The sequence below is a fragment of the Pomacea canaliculata genome, linkage group LG1 (genome assembly GCF_003073045.1).
Source record: "Pomacea canaliculata isolate SZHN2017 linkage group LG1, ASM307304v1, whole genome shotgun sequence".
Taxonomy (NCBI): Eukaryota; Metazoa; Mollusca; class Gastropoda; order Architaenioglossa; family Ampullariidae; genus Pomacea; species Pomacea canaliculata.
The window spans coordinates 6603392-6619952 of record NC_037590.1 but is presented as its reverse complement, the minus strand read 5'-3'; the positions used below and the strand labels follow the sequence as shown (position 1 = coordinate 6619952).

General features: G+C 37.1%; 1 protein-coding gene across 4 annotated transcripts; it reads left to right on the top strand.

The window, feature by feature from the left end:
• The first annotated feature begins 2401 nt into the window (after nt 1-2401).
• Nucleotides 2402-16437, top strand: LOC112558188 (armadillo repeat-containing protein 4-like). 4 transcript variants are annotated; one of them, XM_025228481.1, is made up of 21 exons: nt 2402-2485; nt 3337-3582; nt 3847-4001; nt 4341-4593; nt 5112-5218; nt 5478-5623; nt 6243-6365; nt 6786-7006; nt 7351-7410; nt 7896-8003; nt 9217-9373; nt 9760-9906; nt 10098-10307; nt 10623-10859; nt 11308-11562; nt 11869-12084; nt 12279-12460; nt 12627-12741; nt 13235-13423; nt 15497-15718; nt 15899-16437. In XM_025228481.1, the coding sequence occupies exons 2-21, from the start codon at nt 3353-3355 to the stop codon at nt 16010-16012; spliced, it is 3447 nt and encodes a 1148-aa protein (XP_025084266.1). In that variant the 5' UTR covers nt 2402-2485; nt 3337-3352; the 3' UTR covers nt 16013-16437. The 4 variants fall into 4 exon arrangements, with proteins under 4 accessions (XP_025084266.1, XP_025084290.1, XP_025084280.1 ...); XM_025228490.1 differs by lacking the exon at nt 2402-2485 and adding an exon at nt 2836-2865; XM_025228505.1 differs by lacking the exon at nt 7896-8003.
• Nucleotides 16438-16561: the final 124 nt, after the last annotated feature.

The following is a 16561-nucleotide window of genomic DNA, read 5'->3' as shown; positions in this document are numbered from 1 at the left end:
ACGAACGGATGTCATACCATTACGTCAGCACTTGCTCAGGCAGATGTGCAAACTATTCTATTCTTTCCATCATCATCAGTCCTACATACTTTTTTTCTTTTCTTTCCATTCATTTGTAGCTAATTTGTTTCTTTCTATTTTCCCCTTTTTTTTTTCTTTGTTTTCCTACTGTTTCTCTTTGTTTATCAGAGTAAACAAGTTTTAAATTGACGGTAATGGAAAAATCAAGGCGCTGAACCTTTTAGAATGAATGTGAGAAGACAATTAAAAGTATGCTTCAAACTGTCATTAACTATATGGTGTTAACCGGAGAGAAGGAGCATAAGAACAACTAGACTTTGAAGAAACTCTACACGCAAAAGATGACTTCGATGTCAGGACTGCGCATCTTTCGAGAAGATCAAGGTGAAACTCAAAGGAGAATGGAAAAGTTAAATTACAGTATTGTCCAAAAGTCATCGTGCTTTAGTGGGGTAGTGATATCATAGTCCTGAAGTGGTTAGACAACTCAACCCCGAGCGTTCTGGTGAAACTTTCTTCCAAGGCCCTCTTTAACCACGTGAATGTTCTTGAAGGTTTGGCCACGTTGTGTGAGAAGATCATAGGAAAGCAAAGGCTTTGAAACGAAGGTTCGGGATATTAGAGAGTAAGTCTGTTGTAAGTCTCACTTGTTTACCAATACATCGGCTGCGACTGTGGAGCACTTTCAGGGATGGATGCTTGGACACTTTGCCTTGTGAAGAACTGCCTAAACTTGCCTTGGCACATGAACACAGGCGTTTATACGAGGGGCAAACTACTGAACACAAAAATAAGAGCAATATAAACCTTGGGGATGATAACATTTGTCATCTGCTTATTATTTCCTAGACTCGATAAGACACTGTCAGAACCTGTTTGTGTACATCGAAAAGTCGCACGTAGGCTTTCTGAAAGGGGGATCGATACAAAAGAACAGCAGTTATAGGATGGAGATGTCCAACTAATCAACAATTCTTTGATCAAACAATAATGAGTCAGGAAATTAATGCCTCTAAGTTGCTCACGTTAAGATCGATCTGCCACAAAGCGATTGCTTCCGAACGATTCCCTATTCCTTAGACTAAAACTATTTTCCCGTTAGACCTGATAACAGTTTTTTGATATCGGTAAAATATAAGGACAAATAGAGATATGACTGAGTATTCAGGAAGGGTTATCTGTTTCTGAATACTTATTCATAGCTCTATTTATCTTATATATTTATTTATAAGATGTCGAACACGTTCAAGGTAAGCAGAAAAGTGAAGCAGGAATACAAAGCAATCAGCTGCTTGTCTTTCTAATAATAAAGTTGACTTATATAGAGCTGTACCCCACCTCCAAGGGCCGGCTGAAAACACTTTACGAGCAATACATAGAGATATAAAATAATGGAAACTGCATGGTCTAAAAGCAAGGAGTTAATTTATTTCTTCACTCCATCGGTAGTATAACTTGTAACTACTCATGTTGAGGAGAAGGTTAAAGTCATCAAAATAGATGCGGTCTACAGCTTTGTCATTGCAGGGAATCGTCGATAAGTCAATATACAGTTCTGCTGCCAGGTATCAGGATGTTTTTGCGCAATGTTCGGTGCAGTTGCCCAACTTTCGCAGACAGAAATATCGTTCTATCAACACAAATCTTGTTAACTATGCCAACGTCATTGTAAGCTTAGCCTCGATGAGATGCACAATGTCAGTCGTATCAGACCTGTCCTCACTGCGGACAGATCATTCTGTGACAGTTCAACATCAAAACTTTCAGTAAAATGGATCAGTCTGGTCGACATGGGTGACACAGACCTTTCTATATAACCGCTACACCCCTACCATACTGGTGAAGGAGGTCTATTATAAAAAGGAAACGTTTATATTACTTTCCCTACCCCAAAATATTTATAAGCATAAGAGCAAACGGAATTCAATGATAATGATAAAAAGACTATTTATTTCTCGTGTCCCTCTGCGCAAGAGCTGGAGAAGAGAGCGAACACAGTCAAAGGGAGGTAATATTTCAAAAAAAGGCAAATTACGCGACTTTATTAAACTATAAAATATAAATATTTTTCAAATACTCATAAAGGATTTTCTGCTGAGGATTAATTTACTTTTCAAAGTTATTGCTATCCACAGCTTGTGTTGTGGACTTAAACAGACACAATTATCATCCATGTACATGTATACATTTTGGTCATTTACAGAACCAGTAAGTGTACAAAGAATTTTCTTGTGAGGAAAGATAGGTCTTAAAAGTCGACAAAAATGAAGTTCTTTGGAATCTTAAGAGGCAACGAAATATCTGAACATCAAGTGACTGAAATCCCACGTAACCCAGTCACAATGAAAAAAAAAAAAGTTGCTGAAAGTTATCTCCCTTTTATAAATACTCTGCGCATGCGCAGCTTACTTGACAACGGTTGCTCACAAAGCTCAGAGTGACATCGAATGTACGTGGGAAGGAGGTAAGTACTGTGTACAGGACGTTACTACTTTTAACAGAAACAAAACATTGACTAAAAAGATCATCTTTTACTTCAACAGATAATCGTAACGCTTTTGTTATGGGAATATTTCAGTTATCTTACATTTGCTGCCGAACGATGCACCGATCATGATAAATAAAAACATTCACCGAATGACTAGGGAAATCAGGTCTTGCGTGATTAATTTTAAAAAATAACTGTCACGTTTAGGTAAATATCACTATAATTAAATAAATTTAAATTAAAATAGCACCAATAGGTGTCCCTATAAACGATGTTTGGATTCTCGTGTTCTGAGAGACTTATATATGGGTTTCCAACCGGCCATGTTGGATCCGTTTACCACAGCAATGACCAAAGTCAATTATTTTTTCGTAAATAATGATTAAAAATAATCTCTATATACACTCTAAGTGTATATGTATTGATAACAAATCACTTATTAATAACGTTTTGTGTCCGTCTCATTCATTAATTAGCATGCCCACGTATAATTAGAGAGAGAGAGATCGAATTCGATCGAAGTGGAGGAAACCTTCGAAGGAAGAGAGAATCCCCCGCTCACTGTTTAACTTACTCCTCTTTCCTTACTGTCAGTAAACACAGGTTAAAGAATTAGATATGTATAAATGAGCTCACCTTTAAACGCTGTTAAAACAATCACATATATGCGGCAAAACCTTTTTTCCTGACACATTTATTTCTCTCATCTGTATGTACAGTTCATTGTTTCCAGCATTCACTTCAAAGAAAAAAACACTGAAAATAGTAAATAAGAGTCATTTTAAAAATAAGTACTAAGTGTTTCATGAAGAAAAATTTATTTGCAGATAACAAAAGGGTATAATGGGTCAAGCCCTAATTAGTGCTGCCCAGTGGACCTCTGCTAAAGATGGGTCCAAAGGAAAGCTTGAGCTGACTCCACTAAATGAAGAGTTGCTAAACACCATCCTAAAGTTTGTGGAGGGATTCAGCAGCAAAAGTCCTGAAGAAGCCAAGCTGGTTTTTAAGAAACCACTGTCATGGGAAACAACATTATCTGCAACTCAGTTTGGTGGCAGTTCATTGAAAGAAGTGTAAGTTCATAATTAGTTCTGTCATATAATGTGTTGAAATACAAAAAAGTAACTAAGATCAGGCATTAACTAGACCAAGGTAAATCAAGCTAGACTATGGGTACCCAGCAATTAACCTGCAATATACAGTAACAATAAACAACTTTTTATTGGCAGAATAAAGTCTTAAATATTGAAATAGACAATGTGTGTATATATATAAAACATAACAGTTAGTAGAGTTTAACATGCCAAATACAGGGGTAAGAAAACACTGGTTTACAGGGAGGGGTCACTGATATCAGATGAGAAGAAGGATGATGTGCCATTGTTTTCACTGCAAGGACAGACAATAAGTATCATGACATTGGAGAATGCAGAGACAGTGCTACGCGCAGCAGGAGACAAGAAAATCACTGAGCTGCGTCTATGTTTGGAGGGTAAGATGTCTTCCTGACTAGTACTGACTACTATAGCACACTGTCCATAGCCAGAACTATGCTGTCTGATATAAGTTTAAATTTAGGACTTTGTTCACAGAGGATATATTTGTTCATGCAGACATAATAAAACATCACCTGAAGCAATTAAGTTAAATAATGTACTTGTCTTGTAAATGTATATTATTCATAATACAATTATTTCTGTAGTGCACATTTTATAATCTTATTGTGCCATCAGAAGAAAGTGAAAAATAAAATTTGACAAAAAATTCAGTTGAGATAGTATCAATTTACAATCCCAGTCTTCTTGTATTGATTTTTTTCTCATTACTTCAGCCAACCGTGACCCTGTCATCAACATGCTTGGAGAGCGCTTTGGTACAGTTCAAGGGGATGACAATTCCATTATGCGATACATTGAAGAAATACGGAAAGAAATGGATCAGTCAGCTCAGACAAGCCAGGGAGGGGAGACAAGCGAGCAACAGTTGCAGGAAATAAGAGCAAAGAAGATTGTGCTGAGCTTGCGTCTGAAATTGTTCAATCTTGACCAACAGCTGCTAAACCAGAGCATTAAAAAAATGTCCACGTATGTATAACAGCAGTGAGGCTTTAATGGCATTACCATTATTAGGAATTCATGTCTTTTTGTGTTTAGGTGCTTTATGTTCGGTGCCAAGATTTTTGTTTTACCCATAGCTCTTCTACTTTCCTGCTTCCTCAGAACTCTTTGATTTGGGCAATAATTGATTGATAAATAATAAACTAAAACTATGGAGAAACTTCTCCGGAGAAATAAAATCTAATTAGAGATATAGAATTACTATCATAGGTACCATAAAATCACCTTGATAGACTGTCAAGTAGATTTTGAGTTTCTAGGACAAAAACATAGGCCCAGTCTTTCACATTGTATCTTTGTACTGAATTAACTTTATGCTTTGTGCATCATTTTGATTGTAATAACACAGTCATGACTCACCTACACATGATGCACAAATAAAAATATTTTGGAATAGTAAGAATATTAAACAGTAGTTGTGTAGCCATCTGCAACATTTGATGATTTGTGTGCTTATGGCTGATTGCACTGGTTCAACAATGCAGGCAGCAGCGTCTGACACCAGGCATGGTGGATGCTGAGCTGACACTTCTGAGGGACTTATCTGGACATGATGATGAAAGACATGTGCTGCAGCACATTGACTATTATGGTTAGTTCCTTTTGTTTTATTCTTTCTTTTCTGGCTTGCTGAAGTTGATGATAAGTTCAGTGGCAAAAAAATAAGCAGCTCAATCCCACCCTTCCACCACAACTCACAGAAAGAGAGAGGTACACAGGTGACCTTCTGCCACAAGTTTATTTTAAAATCATTTGTTAAGTTTCTAAGTCTCGATCAGGAAATATAAAGCCAAGGGAGATGTCGGTAACTTCAAGCTGCATACTATGGATGATTTATAACTATATTTCAGGACAAACGTTTGTGTTCAAGAATGGTTGTCGGGCACAGCCATGGCGACAAGTACATGGTGATATCTGCTACATTGAAGCGAGGCCACATGATGTTGATACAGTCTTGTATATCACAGCTCACACCAGTGGCTTTTATCTTAATAAGGTATTCTTCTCCACTTATATCCTCTCTCCTACCACTACTCTTAATATCATTTTTGTATCTTTGTTTTCTTACTTACATTTTTATTACCTTTCCTGCATTTTGAAAGTGAAATTGTTTCTTAAAAAGCATTTAACATTCACTCATCCTGCTTTTACTGTTTTTTTAAATGCCAGATTTTCAGTCCAAGTTTTAGAAAACTGATGTCTTTTTGTTTTTTTTTTGTTTTGAAAGTCCAGTAGAAGAACAGCTTGGAAGTTGTATGGAATAACTTCCAGAATAATGCTTAAAACAATGTTTGCATAATCTGTATGAAAGTTGTATAGATATTTTAATAACCCTACAGACTATTGCTTAAAACATATGTTTGCATAATTTGTGAGAAATGTCACATGACCAAAATCCTATACAAAGTAACGGTTGAGCAATAACATGCTTTAGAGCAGTCATGACACCTGTACAAGTGTGGATAAAATGGCTGATTTGGTCTGCTTTTCTTTTTTGTCCCCACATGCATAATATATTAAAAATCCATTTTCATTTATATGTAGTAAAATTGTTACAGATATGTCACAGCTAGCTATTGAAATTAAAATGCTAATTACTTTTACTTTCCATTCAGGGTCCAGATCCAGAGAAACCAGGCCAGCTTATCTTGGACCGTGCCGATGAAGATATACACCGTGACCTTGTGACCTTGCTCAAGGCCAAGTCTTCTAAATTCACAGAGCTGATCAACAAGCAGGTAATGATTCACATTTGCTCAAATTAAACAGTGAACAACATTCTTTTTTTGTCAAAGAACATTTGAAAGAATAGTTTTCTGACTAAAGGCCATGAATTAACATGGAATTTAAATTACTTCTTAAAACACAAGTAAAACATATGTTTCATTGACTCTTTGGTATATCTTTTATATCAGTGTGGTGCAAATTAAATATAATTTGGCAAAGACCAACAAATGGATGTGAAGGAATCACACTTCATCAAGACATTTGGTGGCTTCATGATTAGTCTGTATGTTCACTTTCAAAACCTTGGTATTTTGTATGATATTTTGATGACTATAATAATTAGATCATTTTACTATTTTTTACTAGTTTACTATTTACGATTAATTTACCACTTAAATTGATTTTAAAGTTATTTCTGTATTGTGGCATAGGAGTTTGCCATGTATGAAGAGCATAAGCATGACCATCGCTATGATATTGGGACTGATGAAGAAGATGGGGAACCAACTGCACGCTCTGACCAACAGACCTGGATGCAAAAGGAAAAAGGTCAAGATGAGAAAGACAAGCATGGCAAACAGCGACAGAATGCCAAAAAGAAGCCAGAGCCATCTCTAAAGTGGAAGGCGTTGGGCATGGAGGAGTATAAAGAGTCAGTATGGCATCGTCCAACTCACCTACTGCAGTTTTCTTCTCTGTGAAAAAATATACAATATTTTTGGGGAGGTTTTTGAGTGCAGTAATGAATGAGCTATTTTGACTGGCTGACAGGTTCAGATGGATACATGGATGAACTTGTCAGGGAAAGGATGGATGAATGATGTGATCATTTCCTCTGCTGGACTTGCACTATATGGTTGTTGCGGTGCTTCACTTTCTGTTTCTTGGGACAGTTCTTTGCAAATCGTTTTCTTATTTTCCCTGTTTTGTAGTGTCAGTTTGTCTATTTTAGTTTCTTTCTCACTAAACTGCTGTATTTCTGTCCCGGTTTTTCAGAGAGCAGCATGTGAGGCCAAAAGATAAAGAGAAGAAAGCAAAGAACAAGGGCTCTCCTCAGTGAGTCATCTTCCATATAGTAATATATCACATTTCCATACAAGCACCTCACCAATTTTAAAGCCCATCTCACAGATTTCAGAAAATACATCCCACAAGCTTTAATATGCATCAGATTTCAATATGTATAGTTATGTCTATTTTCCTGATATGTCATATAGGGGCAATAGTGAAACTGTTTGTCATCAGTGCAGAAAGTTTGTCTTGAGGAGCACTCCAGCAGTGACTGGACACATTTCATGCATCACCAGCAAGGATATGAGCACCTCATATATCAAGGGAATAAGATTTAGCAGAAAATTAGAATTGGGTAACAAATCAAAGACATGGTGAACCTACAGCTAACTTTTGAAACATATGCTGGGCTATGAGAACTTTGACTTTTGAATTTTTTAAAAGAAATATAAGGTGTCAGAGCAATGTAAACTTCACCATAACTCAAAGAGAGATTTAGCATTCATGGTTCCAGATATGCACTATTTCAGCAACATCTGCCAGCATAATGTTTCCTGCAATGCAGCAGTAGCCTTCACGGGAAAGAAGAAAAAAACTGTTGCAAAGAATCAAAGCAGTAACTGCAGTGCAATGCAAAGGTTATGAAAGAAAGCTTTTATGGCATCCCACAGAAAATAAATTTTTGCTTGAAGTGACATTTTTTCTGCAGGTTTTTCATGCTTGCAACAAATTTAGCGGGTTTGATTTGACTTTGCATCACTTTTTTGTTTTTTATTACTGATAATTTTCTGTTCACGTTTATGCAATTTTTAATTAACATTTTCTAAATTTTTTTTCATTCTTTTTTCATGTATATTTCATCATTGTTTTATTCATCCATTCAGATTGGACTTCAATTTTTGTGAGGTTTTTTCCCATGGTATGAAAAAAATTAAGTCTAAAAGCATTATTGCCTGTATGTCTAAAATTTATCATAGAGAAACTGAAATGATGGATTAGTTTTCCACAAGTTTTTTTAAAATCCACATTGATGTCACATAGGCATAACAGTTTATGATGTTTATTGTAAGGTGTAATATGTTGTGTGTTTGTGTGTAAATCTGCTACATTTTAACTGTTTCTGACAAATCAGGCCACACCTGTTGGAATTACTATTTTCTTTGTCCTTAAGCTGATCATGTAGTCAAATATGGAGGGTAAGGTGACAGGCATTCCTTCTTTATCTCAGAAATTAAGGCTTTATTTTCCATTTTTTTACACTCTGGTACTCTTTCAAATCTTTTTATTTAGTTCATATGACAGGACAAAGGGAATGAGGAAAAGTGGTTGCTCAGCTTTAGAGATTACTTCTGTAAACCACTGAAAAATGACAATTAAAAATTGTTTTTGATTCAGTTGAAACTTCTTTAAGATAAAAGTAGGTTATTTTGGAACAGAATAATTAAGTTTTCAATGAATTAATTTTTTTGGTGCTTCTTATGATTTGCAAACTTTGGTGGCAAAGTTATGCATTAAATGCCTTTAAAATATTCAGCAGCATAACCACTGTAGCATAATAATTAGATCAGATACAAGATAAAATCTGTGAAAGTAATAATTTTGAACATGACATTTTGTGCAATTCATATCGCTTAAACATGAACACATACATAAAAATGATTCAAAATTAAATTCTTTAAACATTTATAACTTTTGTTTTCTTTAGCCAAATCTGATGAGCTTCTTATCAATGTTTTTGGTTTCTGAGATCTGTTTATCTGTGCCAAAAGAGTATATAAGTGTTTAACAGGCACACTCTACTGGGAGTACCTGATAATAGTGGTCGACTTATAAACTTTTAAGCTTGTACAGGCGCAAGACAAAGACCCCACTGGAACCTGCGGACTCGTTCAGTGAGAGTTCTACAGAGAGTGAGGAAGAAGAAGAGGCTATTGACCGACGATCAGAAGCAAATGCTGACCTCCCATCTGAGTACTGGCAGATACAGAAGCTGGTCAAGTATCTGAAGGTGTGTAGAGTATGCTGAGTACTTGATTGCACCCTGCAAAGTTTGTCTGCATTTGGGCAGAAAAATTCACCATCAACTTTATTAGATTATGTACTCCAGGTATACTCTGATGTGAACACCATGGTGTGGATTATTTTAGTGATGACTGTTTAAATCATTAATACACTCTATCGTTCATATCTTGTACATCAAGAACATAAACAATCTCGTAATGAGAGAAGTAAACCAGATTTGATGAAACGGCTTTCCAGTCCATTGCAGGTTTCATTTGGTGTATGTTTTGTAATACAGTGCCAATGGTGAAGACTGTACATATGCTTGTGTACATGACTAAGTGTCTGACGACTAAGAACTAAAGTGTCATTTTGTTTGACGTGCTTATGCAGGGTGGGAATCAGACAGCTACCATCATCGCATTGTGCTCTCTGAGAGATTTCAACTTGACTCAGGAGACATGCCAGTTAGCCATCCGGGATGTGGGTGGTCTGGAAGTGCTCATTAACCTTCTGGACACAGAAGAAGTCAAATGCAAGGTGTGTTTAATACAGGACTACATTCAGATGTGATGTTCTTTTGCTAAAGACAAAAACTACTATGGCTGTCTTGTCATGTTTATTGTCATTTACAGGCATCTCCAGCCAGGTTGTAAAGGTTTTGCTAACAGAGGCACAGTTGGGTAGTAGAGTGCATGTTGTGTTTCAAGCCTCTCAGTTGTTGTTTTCAGATTGGAGCGCTGAAGATTCTGAAGGAGATTTCCCGCAATACCCAGATCCGTCGCTCCATTGCAGATCTTGGGGGGCTGCAGACCATGGTGAAGATTCTGCGTGATCCCGACAAGGACTTAAAGTGCCTGGCAGCAGAGACTATTGCCAATGTTGCCAAATTCCGTCGTGCACGTCGGACTGTCAGACAACATGGTGGAATAAAGCGGCTGGTGAGTATACAGCGGCAATATTATTAATGAACACTGAAGTATTTCTATTATTATTCATTCCCTCATGCCTAAGTAAGTTAATAATGCCAAGTAAAACAAAAATTAGTTACACATCAGTTAGTGCTCATTTCGGTTTTTCTGATCTTAATTTATATGCTATTTTTGATTGAAATATGGATGCCAAAAGACTTAAATAGAACAATTATTTTATTTAAAAATAAATAAATCTTATTGGACCTTTCTTTTTAGACAGCCAAACTTACGTTGATGAGTCTTTTCCTGCTGCAGACTCATAATGGGTATGTCTCTTGACAGGTAAGCCTCCTAGACTGTGTGGCTCTGACCAGCAGTCACATGACGCCAGAAATGGAGCAGGATGTAGAGGTAGCACGGTGCGGTGCTCTTGCACTCTGGAGCTGCTCCAAAAGCAAGAAGAACAAGGAAGCTATGCAGCGAGCCGGTGCTATTCCCCTGCTAGCTCGCCTGCTGAAATCACCACATGAAAACATGCTTATCCCTGTTGTGGGAACACTGCAAGAATGTGCTTCAGAGGTGTTTGTAATTTTTGTATATTTCTCTGTGTGTTTACTTATGGGAGACTAGCTCTAAATTTATGCAAGAACTTTAGCCAGGAGAAAAATATATAAAAAATCCTACATGTTTTGGATAGTATTTTTTTACGGAAGTATTTCTCAAATGAGGGTGAGCAAAGGTAGACATTTATTTCTTCCCTTATTGTAATTTTAAAACATCAATAGGCAGATTGAAACACAGGATTCATCAATAGTTGTGAACTTACAGTTATCTTCAAAGGGGTGGTTGATCATTTTGTATCATCATGTTTATAATAATGTGTTTGCCATTGCAAAACAGCTTGTTACCCTGATGTTTCCAACTGATCTAGATTTAATTATTATCTTGTATTGTCTGAGTGGCTGCAAATACCCAATGTGTTGTGGAGCTGTTTAAGGAACTAATTATCATTTCCTGACCTTTTCAGCCCAGCTATCGCTTGGCCATCCGTACAGAAGGCATGATAGAGGATCTTGTGAAGAATCTCAAGAGTCGTGATCATGACCAAGCCAGGAAACCTTCAGATGATGACAAGAAAGGAGATGCCAAGAAGGGGACTGATGCTAAAGGCGCCGGGGCCAAGAAAGATGACAAAAAGGAAGCTCCCAAAGCCACAAAGCCAGAGTCAGTGGGTAAACCAAACCCTGAACTGCAAATGCATTGTGCATCAGCCATTTTCAAGGTAATACTTTGGGAGCTCCCTTCACAGTGAAGATGCTGATATGTGTTGTGCATATGCTTACATCTCCGTTTTTCTATGAAATGAATAGGGAAGGAAATCTCAGCTGCTTTGCTGACAGCTGTTCTTGGATGAATGGCTTCAGAAGTATAATAAAACAAATTGTTTTAAACTGTGTACATATGTGGGTGGAAACAAAAAGATTTTAAAATGTTTCTTTTTCTTGATCACATTGTATAGACATCACTATTTTCATATTGACCATGAAAGAAGTTGCTTTGCTTAATCATAATGGAAATATCATTGCAGTGTGCAGAAGAGAAAGAAACTCGTGACCTTGTGCGACAGTTTGGTGGCCTAGACCCCTTGGTTCACTTGCTAACAAACATGGAGAACAAGGAGTTATTAGCAGCTGCCACAGGTGCCATATGGAAGTGTGCCATCAGTCCTGAGAATGTGGCTAGGTTCCAAGAGCTCAAAGCCATCGACCAACTAGTGGCTTTATTAGCCAATCAGCCTGAAGAGGTCAGAATGCATTTGAGTGTACCTTCATATCTGCAAGTATGGTAGACATTTCTGTGTGTGCTTGGACACAGATGCATTCATGCAGGTTTATCTTCCTCAGGCATATCAAAATTACCTGCATCCAGGCTACTTTTTTTTTTGGTTACATTAAAGCATCTTTTGAAAGTAGCTTTCAAAACAGTAATCTGTTCCAGGTCCTGGTGAATGTTGTGGGAGCACTTGGGGAGCTTGCCAAGGCTCCACCAAACCGAGCTCAAATTCGCAAGTGTGGAGGAATCCCAAACCTTGTCAACCTGTTGACAGGCACAAACCAGGCTTTGCTTGTCAACGTTACCAAAGCTGTTGGCCAGTGTGCTGCTGAGCCAGAAAACATGGTGTGAGTTTGAGTACACATAGCTATAACGTGCAGGTGCACCTGCAGGTACAAGTAGTATGCACACTCAGACGCACAAAATTACCAATCAGTAAATTAAATACTTACACTGAAAGTTAGAGAATGAGAGATATTTGAATATTTTCTTTCCTGTTTGCTCATTTCCCAGCATCATAGATAAACTGGATGGTGTCAGACTGTTGTGGTCATTGCTCAAGAACCAAAATCCAGAGGTACAAGCAAGCGCAGCATGGGCCATCTGTCCATGCATTGAGAATGCTAAGGTTGGTTTCTGCCACAGGCCCCTCCTCATTCTTACCTTTTTTTGTGCCATTGTGCTAAATTATCAACCAGAAGCTCAAGTTCTCTACATTATTCCAAGTTGTGGTTGGAATTTACAATTTTAAGCACTTAAGTTCTAATTCTGTAAATTCCCTACACCTTTACAAAATCTTTTCTGTATTTTACCTTTTCATATGAAGTTAACTTGCAGTTTACATTAAGCAGTGACTTCTTTTCTTGCTTTTTATTTTGTCAATGGAAAAACAAAACTGAATGAATCTACATCATTTATGAAAAATAAGACTGAAGTTCCGGAATCTCTATCAGCACAAAAGGCTTAGTTTTTTATCAGAACTACACAACATGAATTTTAAACAAATATTTTTTTATTCTAAAGGCCTTCAATAAGTCTACTTAAAAAGAATATTTGTATCTTTGAGAGAAAGAATGTATCTTTCAGATGATTATGAAACTTATTCAGCTTGTTACTTTCAGGATGCAGGTGAAATGGTTAGGTCCTTTGTTGGTGGCTTGGAACTGATTGTGTCACTGCTGAAATCTGAAGACAAGGAGGTATTAGCAGCTGTCTGTGCTGCCATCGCAAACATTGCTAAAGATGAAGAAAACCTGGCAGTCATTACAGACCATGGAGTAGTACCAATGCTGGCAAGACTGACATCAGCAGTGAGTTTAAAAGGCCAACATTCTCAATTTCCTCAACTTTCCTAGACTTGCTTTTTAACTGTATCATCTACTTAAATAAATCTCAGCCTCCTCCAACAAAAATGCTAGAGTTTCTGATCTGACTTTTTCATAAAGTTTAATTGTGTTTAATTAATTCTATAACTTTTCACTGGTTCTTATGCATATCTCAGACTTGGTCTGGACTATGATTCCTAATCCACTCTGCCCTCAAAGAAGGTAAAATAGAGACAGCTTCATCTAGAATATGCAGTTGCAAATGTACATGTATGCACACACATTGAGCAAACAAGAAACAGTAAAGACTGGCTTAAAAAAATAAAACTAAAGACCATGTCTCAACGACTAAAAAACAGAGTTGTGTCATCAGAATGCTTGCATGCCTATTACTAATTTCAGAGAATATGATACTCAGCAACTTTGTTAACATCCCTTTAAGTGAACATTAGCTCATTATTATATTATTTATTTAAGCAAAACAGATGCAGACCTATACATACTTTAAAGTTCATCAAGTAAAGATACATGTAGTTTATAAAACATTCTGGAAAGCCTCAAACATACTTAGACTCCATAATCCAACTACAGAGTCTTGGCAGAAATTATTTAGTTGATAAAAAGGAAAAAGGGTTTTTTTTTTCAAAGAGGCAGAGATATATATACTGAACAAGCACTAAGCCAGTGCATGTGTGTGCACTCCATGTTGATACAGGTGATTCAGACCTATTGATTACCCCAGCATGGTTTGGATGATTGCTATATGTACTCTTAGCCTCTTAATGAAATTGTCAGGGCCCTCAATTACCCTACAGCTGTTGAATGCATTGGTGGGAGAAATGCAATCACTGCAGTAAGCACAAGAAAGATTGATCAGGGAGAAAGGGTGGAGAAGAATTTCACCAATAGTATTAATGTTGTTGAACCATGTTCAGTTTCAGTTTGTTGAAGGCTGTAATACATTGCATGCCAGCTGCTGTATGTTAGGATACTTGTGTGTACTAGCTTGATCCCCATCCTTCAAATGACAAACTGCATGTCAAGAAAAATACATAACCTACGATTGCTTTACTTTTTCTGAAGGTGTAGCTTTGTTTTGGGTTTTTAAATAAAAAAAAAACAGAAAAAAAAACCGTTGAAGACTGCTTTCTACTAAGCTGGTAGTCACTTCTGCATCACAAAGAAAGCAATCTGGAGCATTAGTTATGAAGGTCATTGTCCAGGGGCAAAATGAGGTGCGAAAGGAAAACCAAAATTATAATGCAATGCTCAGTGGTTGAAATCTAATATTAAATTGACACTACCTCATTAATATCAAGCCCACACTGTTTGCAAGATCCTTACCAAATCTGACAGGGATATTACTTCCTATTATCACTCCGTCATGGACTGGTTGGTAGGTGTACACTTGTCTGGAGCACGTTCATGTTTTTATTTACTAGTGGCTCTTGAAAAAGTAACCACAAAAAAGTGCCTATTTACTATGCAGCACAGATTTTGGCATAATTTGAAAGAGTATTCTATGAGAGCAAAAGACAAGCAAGACTCAAGGGTTGGCAGGAAAAGAGAGGAAGGGAATGAGAAGTCACAAAGAATAAAGGATAAGGGAGTGAAGTTGACTCCACAATTCTTATCTCCCTCTTCCCTCAGAACCTTGTGTTCCTGAACACATAAGTTTCACTATACTCACGCTGTACTACCTGATAAATAACATTGAATAAAGTGACTGATAATTGACAGTAGAATCACAGCTGAATGAGCTTGCAGCAAAAATCAGCCTTGGTGAACTGGGTACCCAAGCTATATGCTTATAAATGATGTTGTAGATATTGTATCTTTTTTTTCCCCTCCATCAACTCAATTCTTTTAAACCTTTTAAAAATATTTAGTATACAAAAAGTTTATATTAAATGGGTGTTTGTTTACAGGGCTAGCCATTATTTTTGTTTTGGGTACTCCAGTTTGTGTTCTACATTGTGTTGTGTGTGTAAAGTGCTTTGAACCTGTTTTGGGGGGATATAGTGCTCTAAATGCTATCCTTTACTGTGATGTCTGCAGACTGATGATAAGCTTAGGCAACACTTAGCAGAGGCGATTTCCCGATGCTGTAACTGGGGAAATAATAGAACGGCTTTTGGCAAGGAGGGTGCAGTTGCGCCTTTGGTGCGCTACCTGAAGTCAAAGGATGAAGACGTTCATCGCTCTACAGCTCGAGCCCTCTTCCAACTGTCAAAAAATCCAGACAATTGCATCACGATGCACGAAGCAGGAGTGGTACAGGTATGTTGACAGGGATAAAGCAGTCCCATTGATGAGCAGCATATGAAAGCTAATCACCACATTTCGTCTGCATTGATAATGCAGGGTCTTGGTATGAGTTCAGTGCTGATTCTGTCACTTTTCTAAATGCATCAGTGATAAATCAGTTTATAATGAAAGAAAAATGTTTTACTCTTTCAGCCACTGTTGAAAATGGTGGGGTCAGAAGATGAAGATGTGCAAGAATCCTCTGCAGGGTGCATTGGAAACATTCGACGACTAGCACTGGCAAATGAACGTGCAAAGTTTGCATAACTTTTCCGCTAGTAAACTGCTATGTAAGAAGCTTAAGCACTTGGAGGAAACTCAATTTAAGCAAACAAAAAAGTGAATGTGACATGAACTTTTCTCATAAAATATCAGATAAGCTGTTTCATGTAGCAACAAGTGCACAAATTTGCATGCATGCTGTAAACGAACAGTCACTAATCAAGCAAGAATTGTTAAAATTTTGTCACCATAAAAATTGATTATTTGAACTCATTATCAACTTTTGTTGATACCTCACCTCTGGTTTCTGCCCATTCATGCCATAGCACTTATACCATAATACCCAAGTTGCAGCATGTTAAAAATGCACTTGTGCATGTACGTTACAAATATGGGCAATTTATTTTGTTTAACCTTTGTGTGCATCTGCATTACTCTCTTGAAAAGTATTAAAGCGATATGCCATGTCATTGATGTTTTTCAAAATCAGCTTTGAAATTATCAGATCTTATTTGAAACTCTTGACTGGGAAAATTCCCAATGTGGATTATGATTCTTTTTGTTCCTAATTGCAACCAAAGGACCATAGGGCCA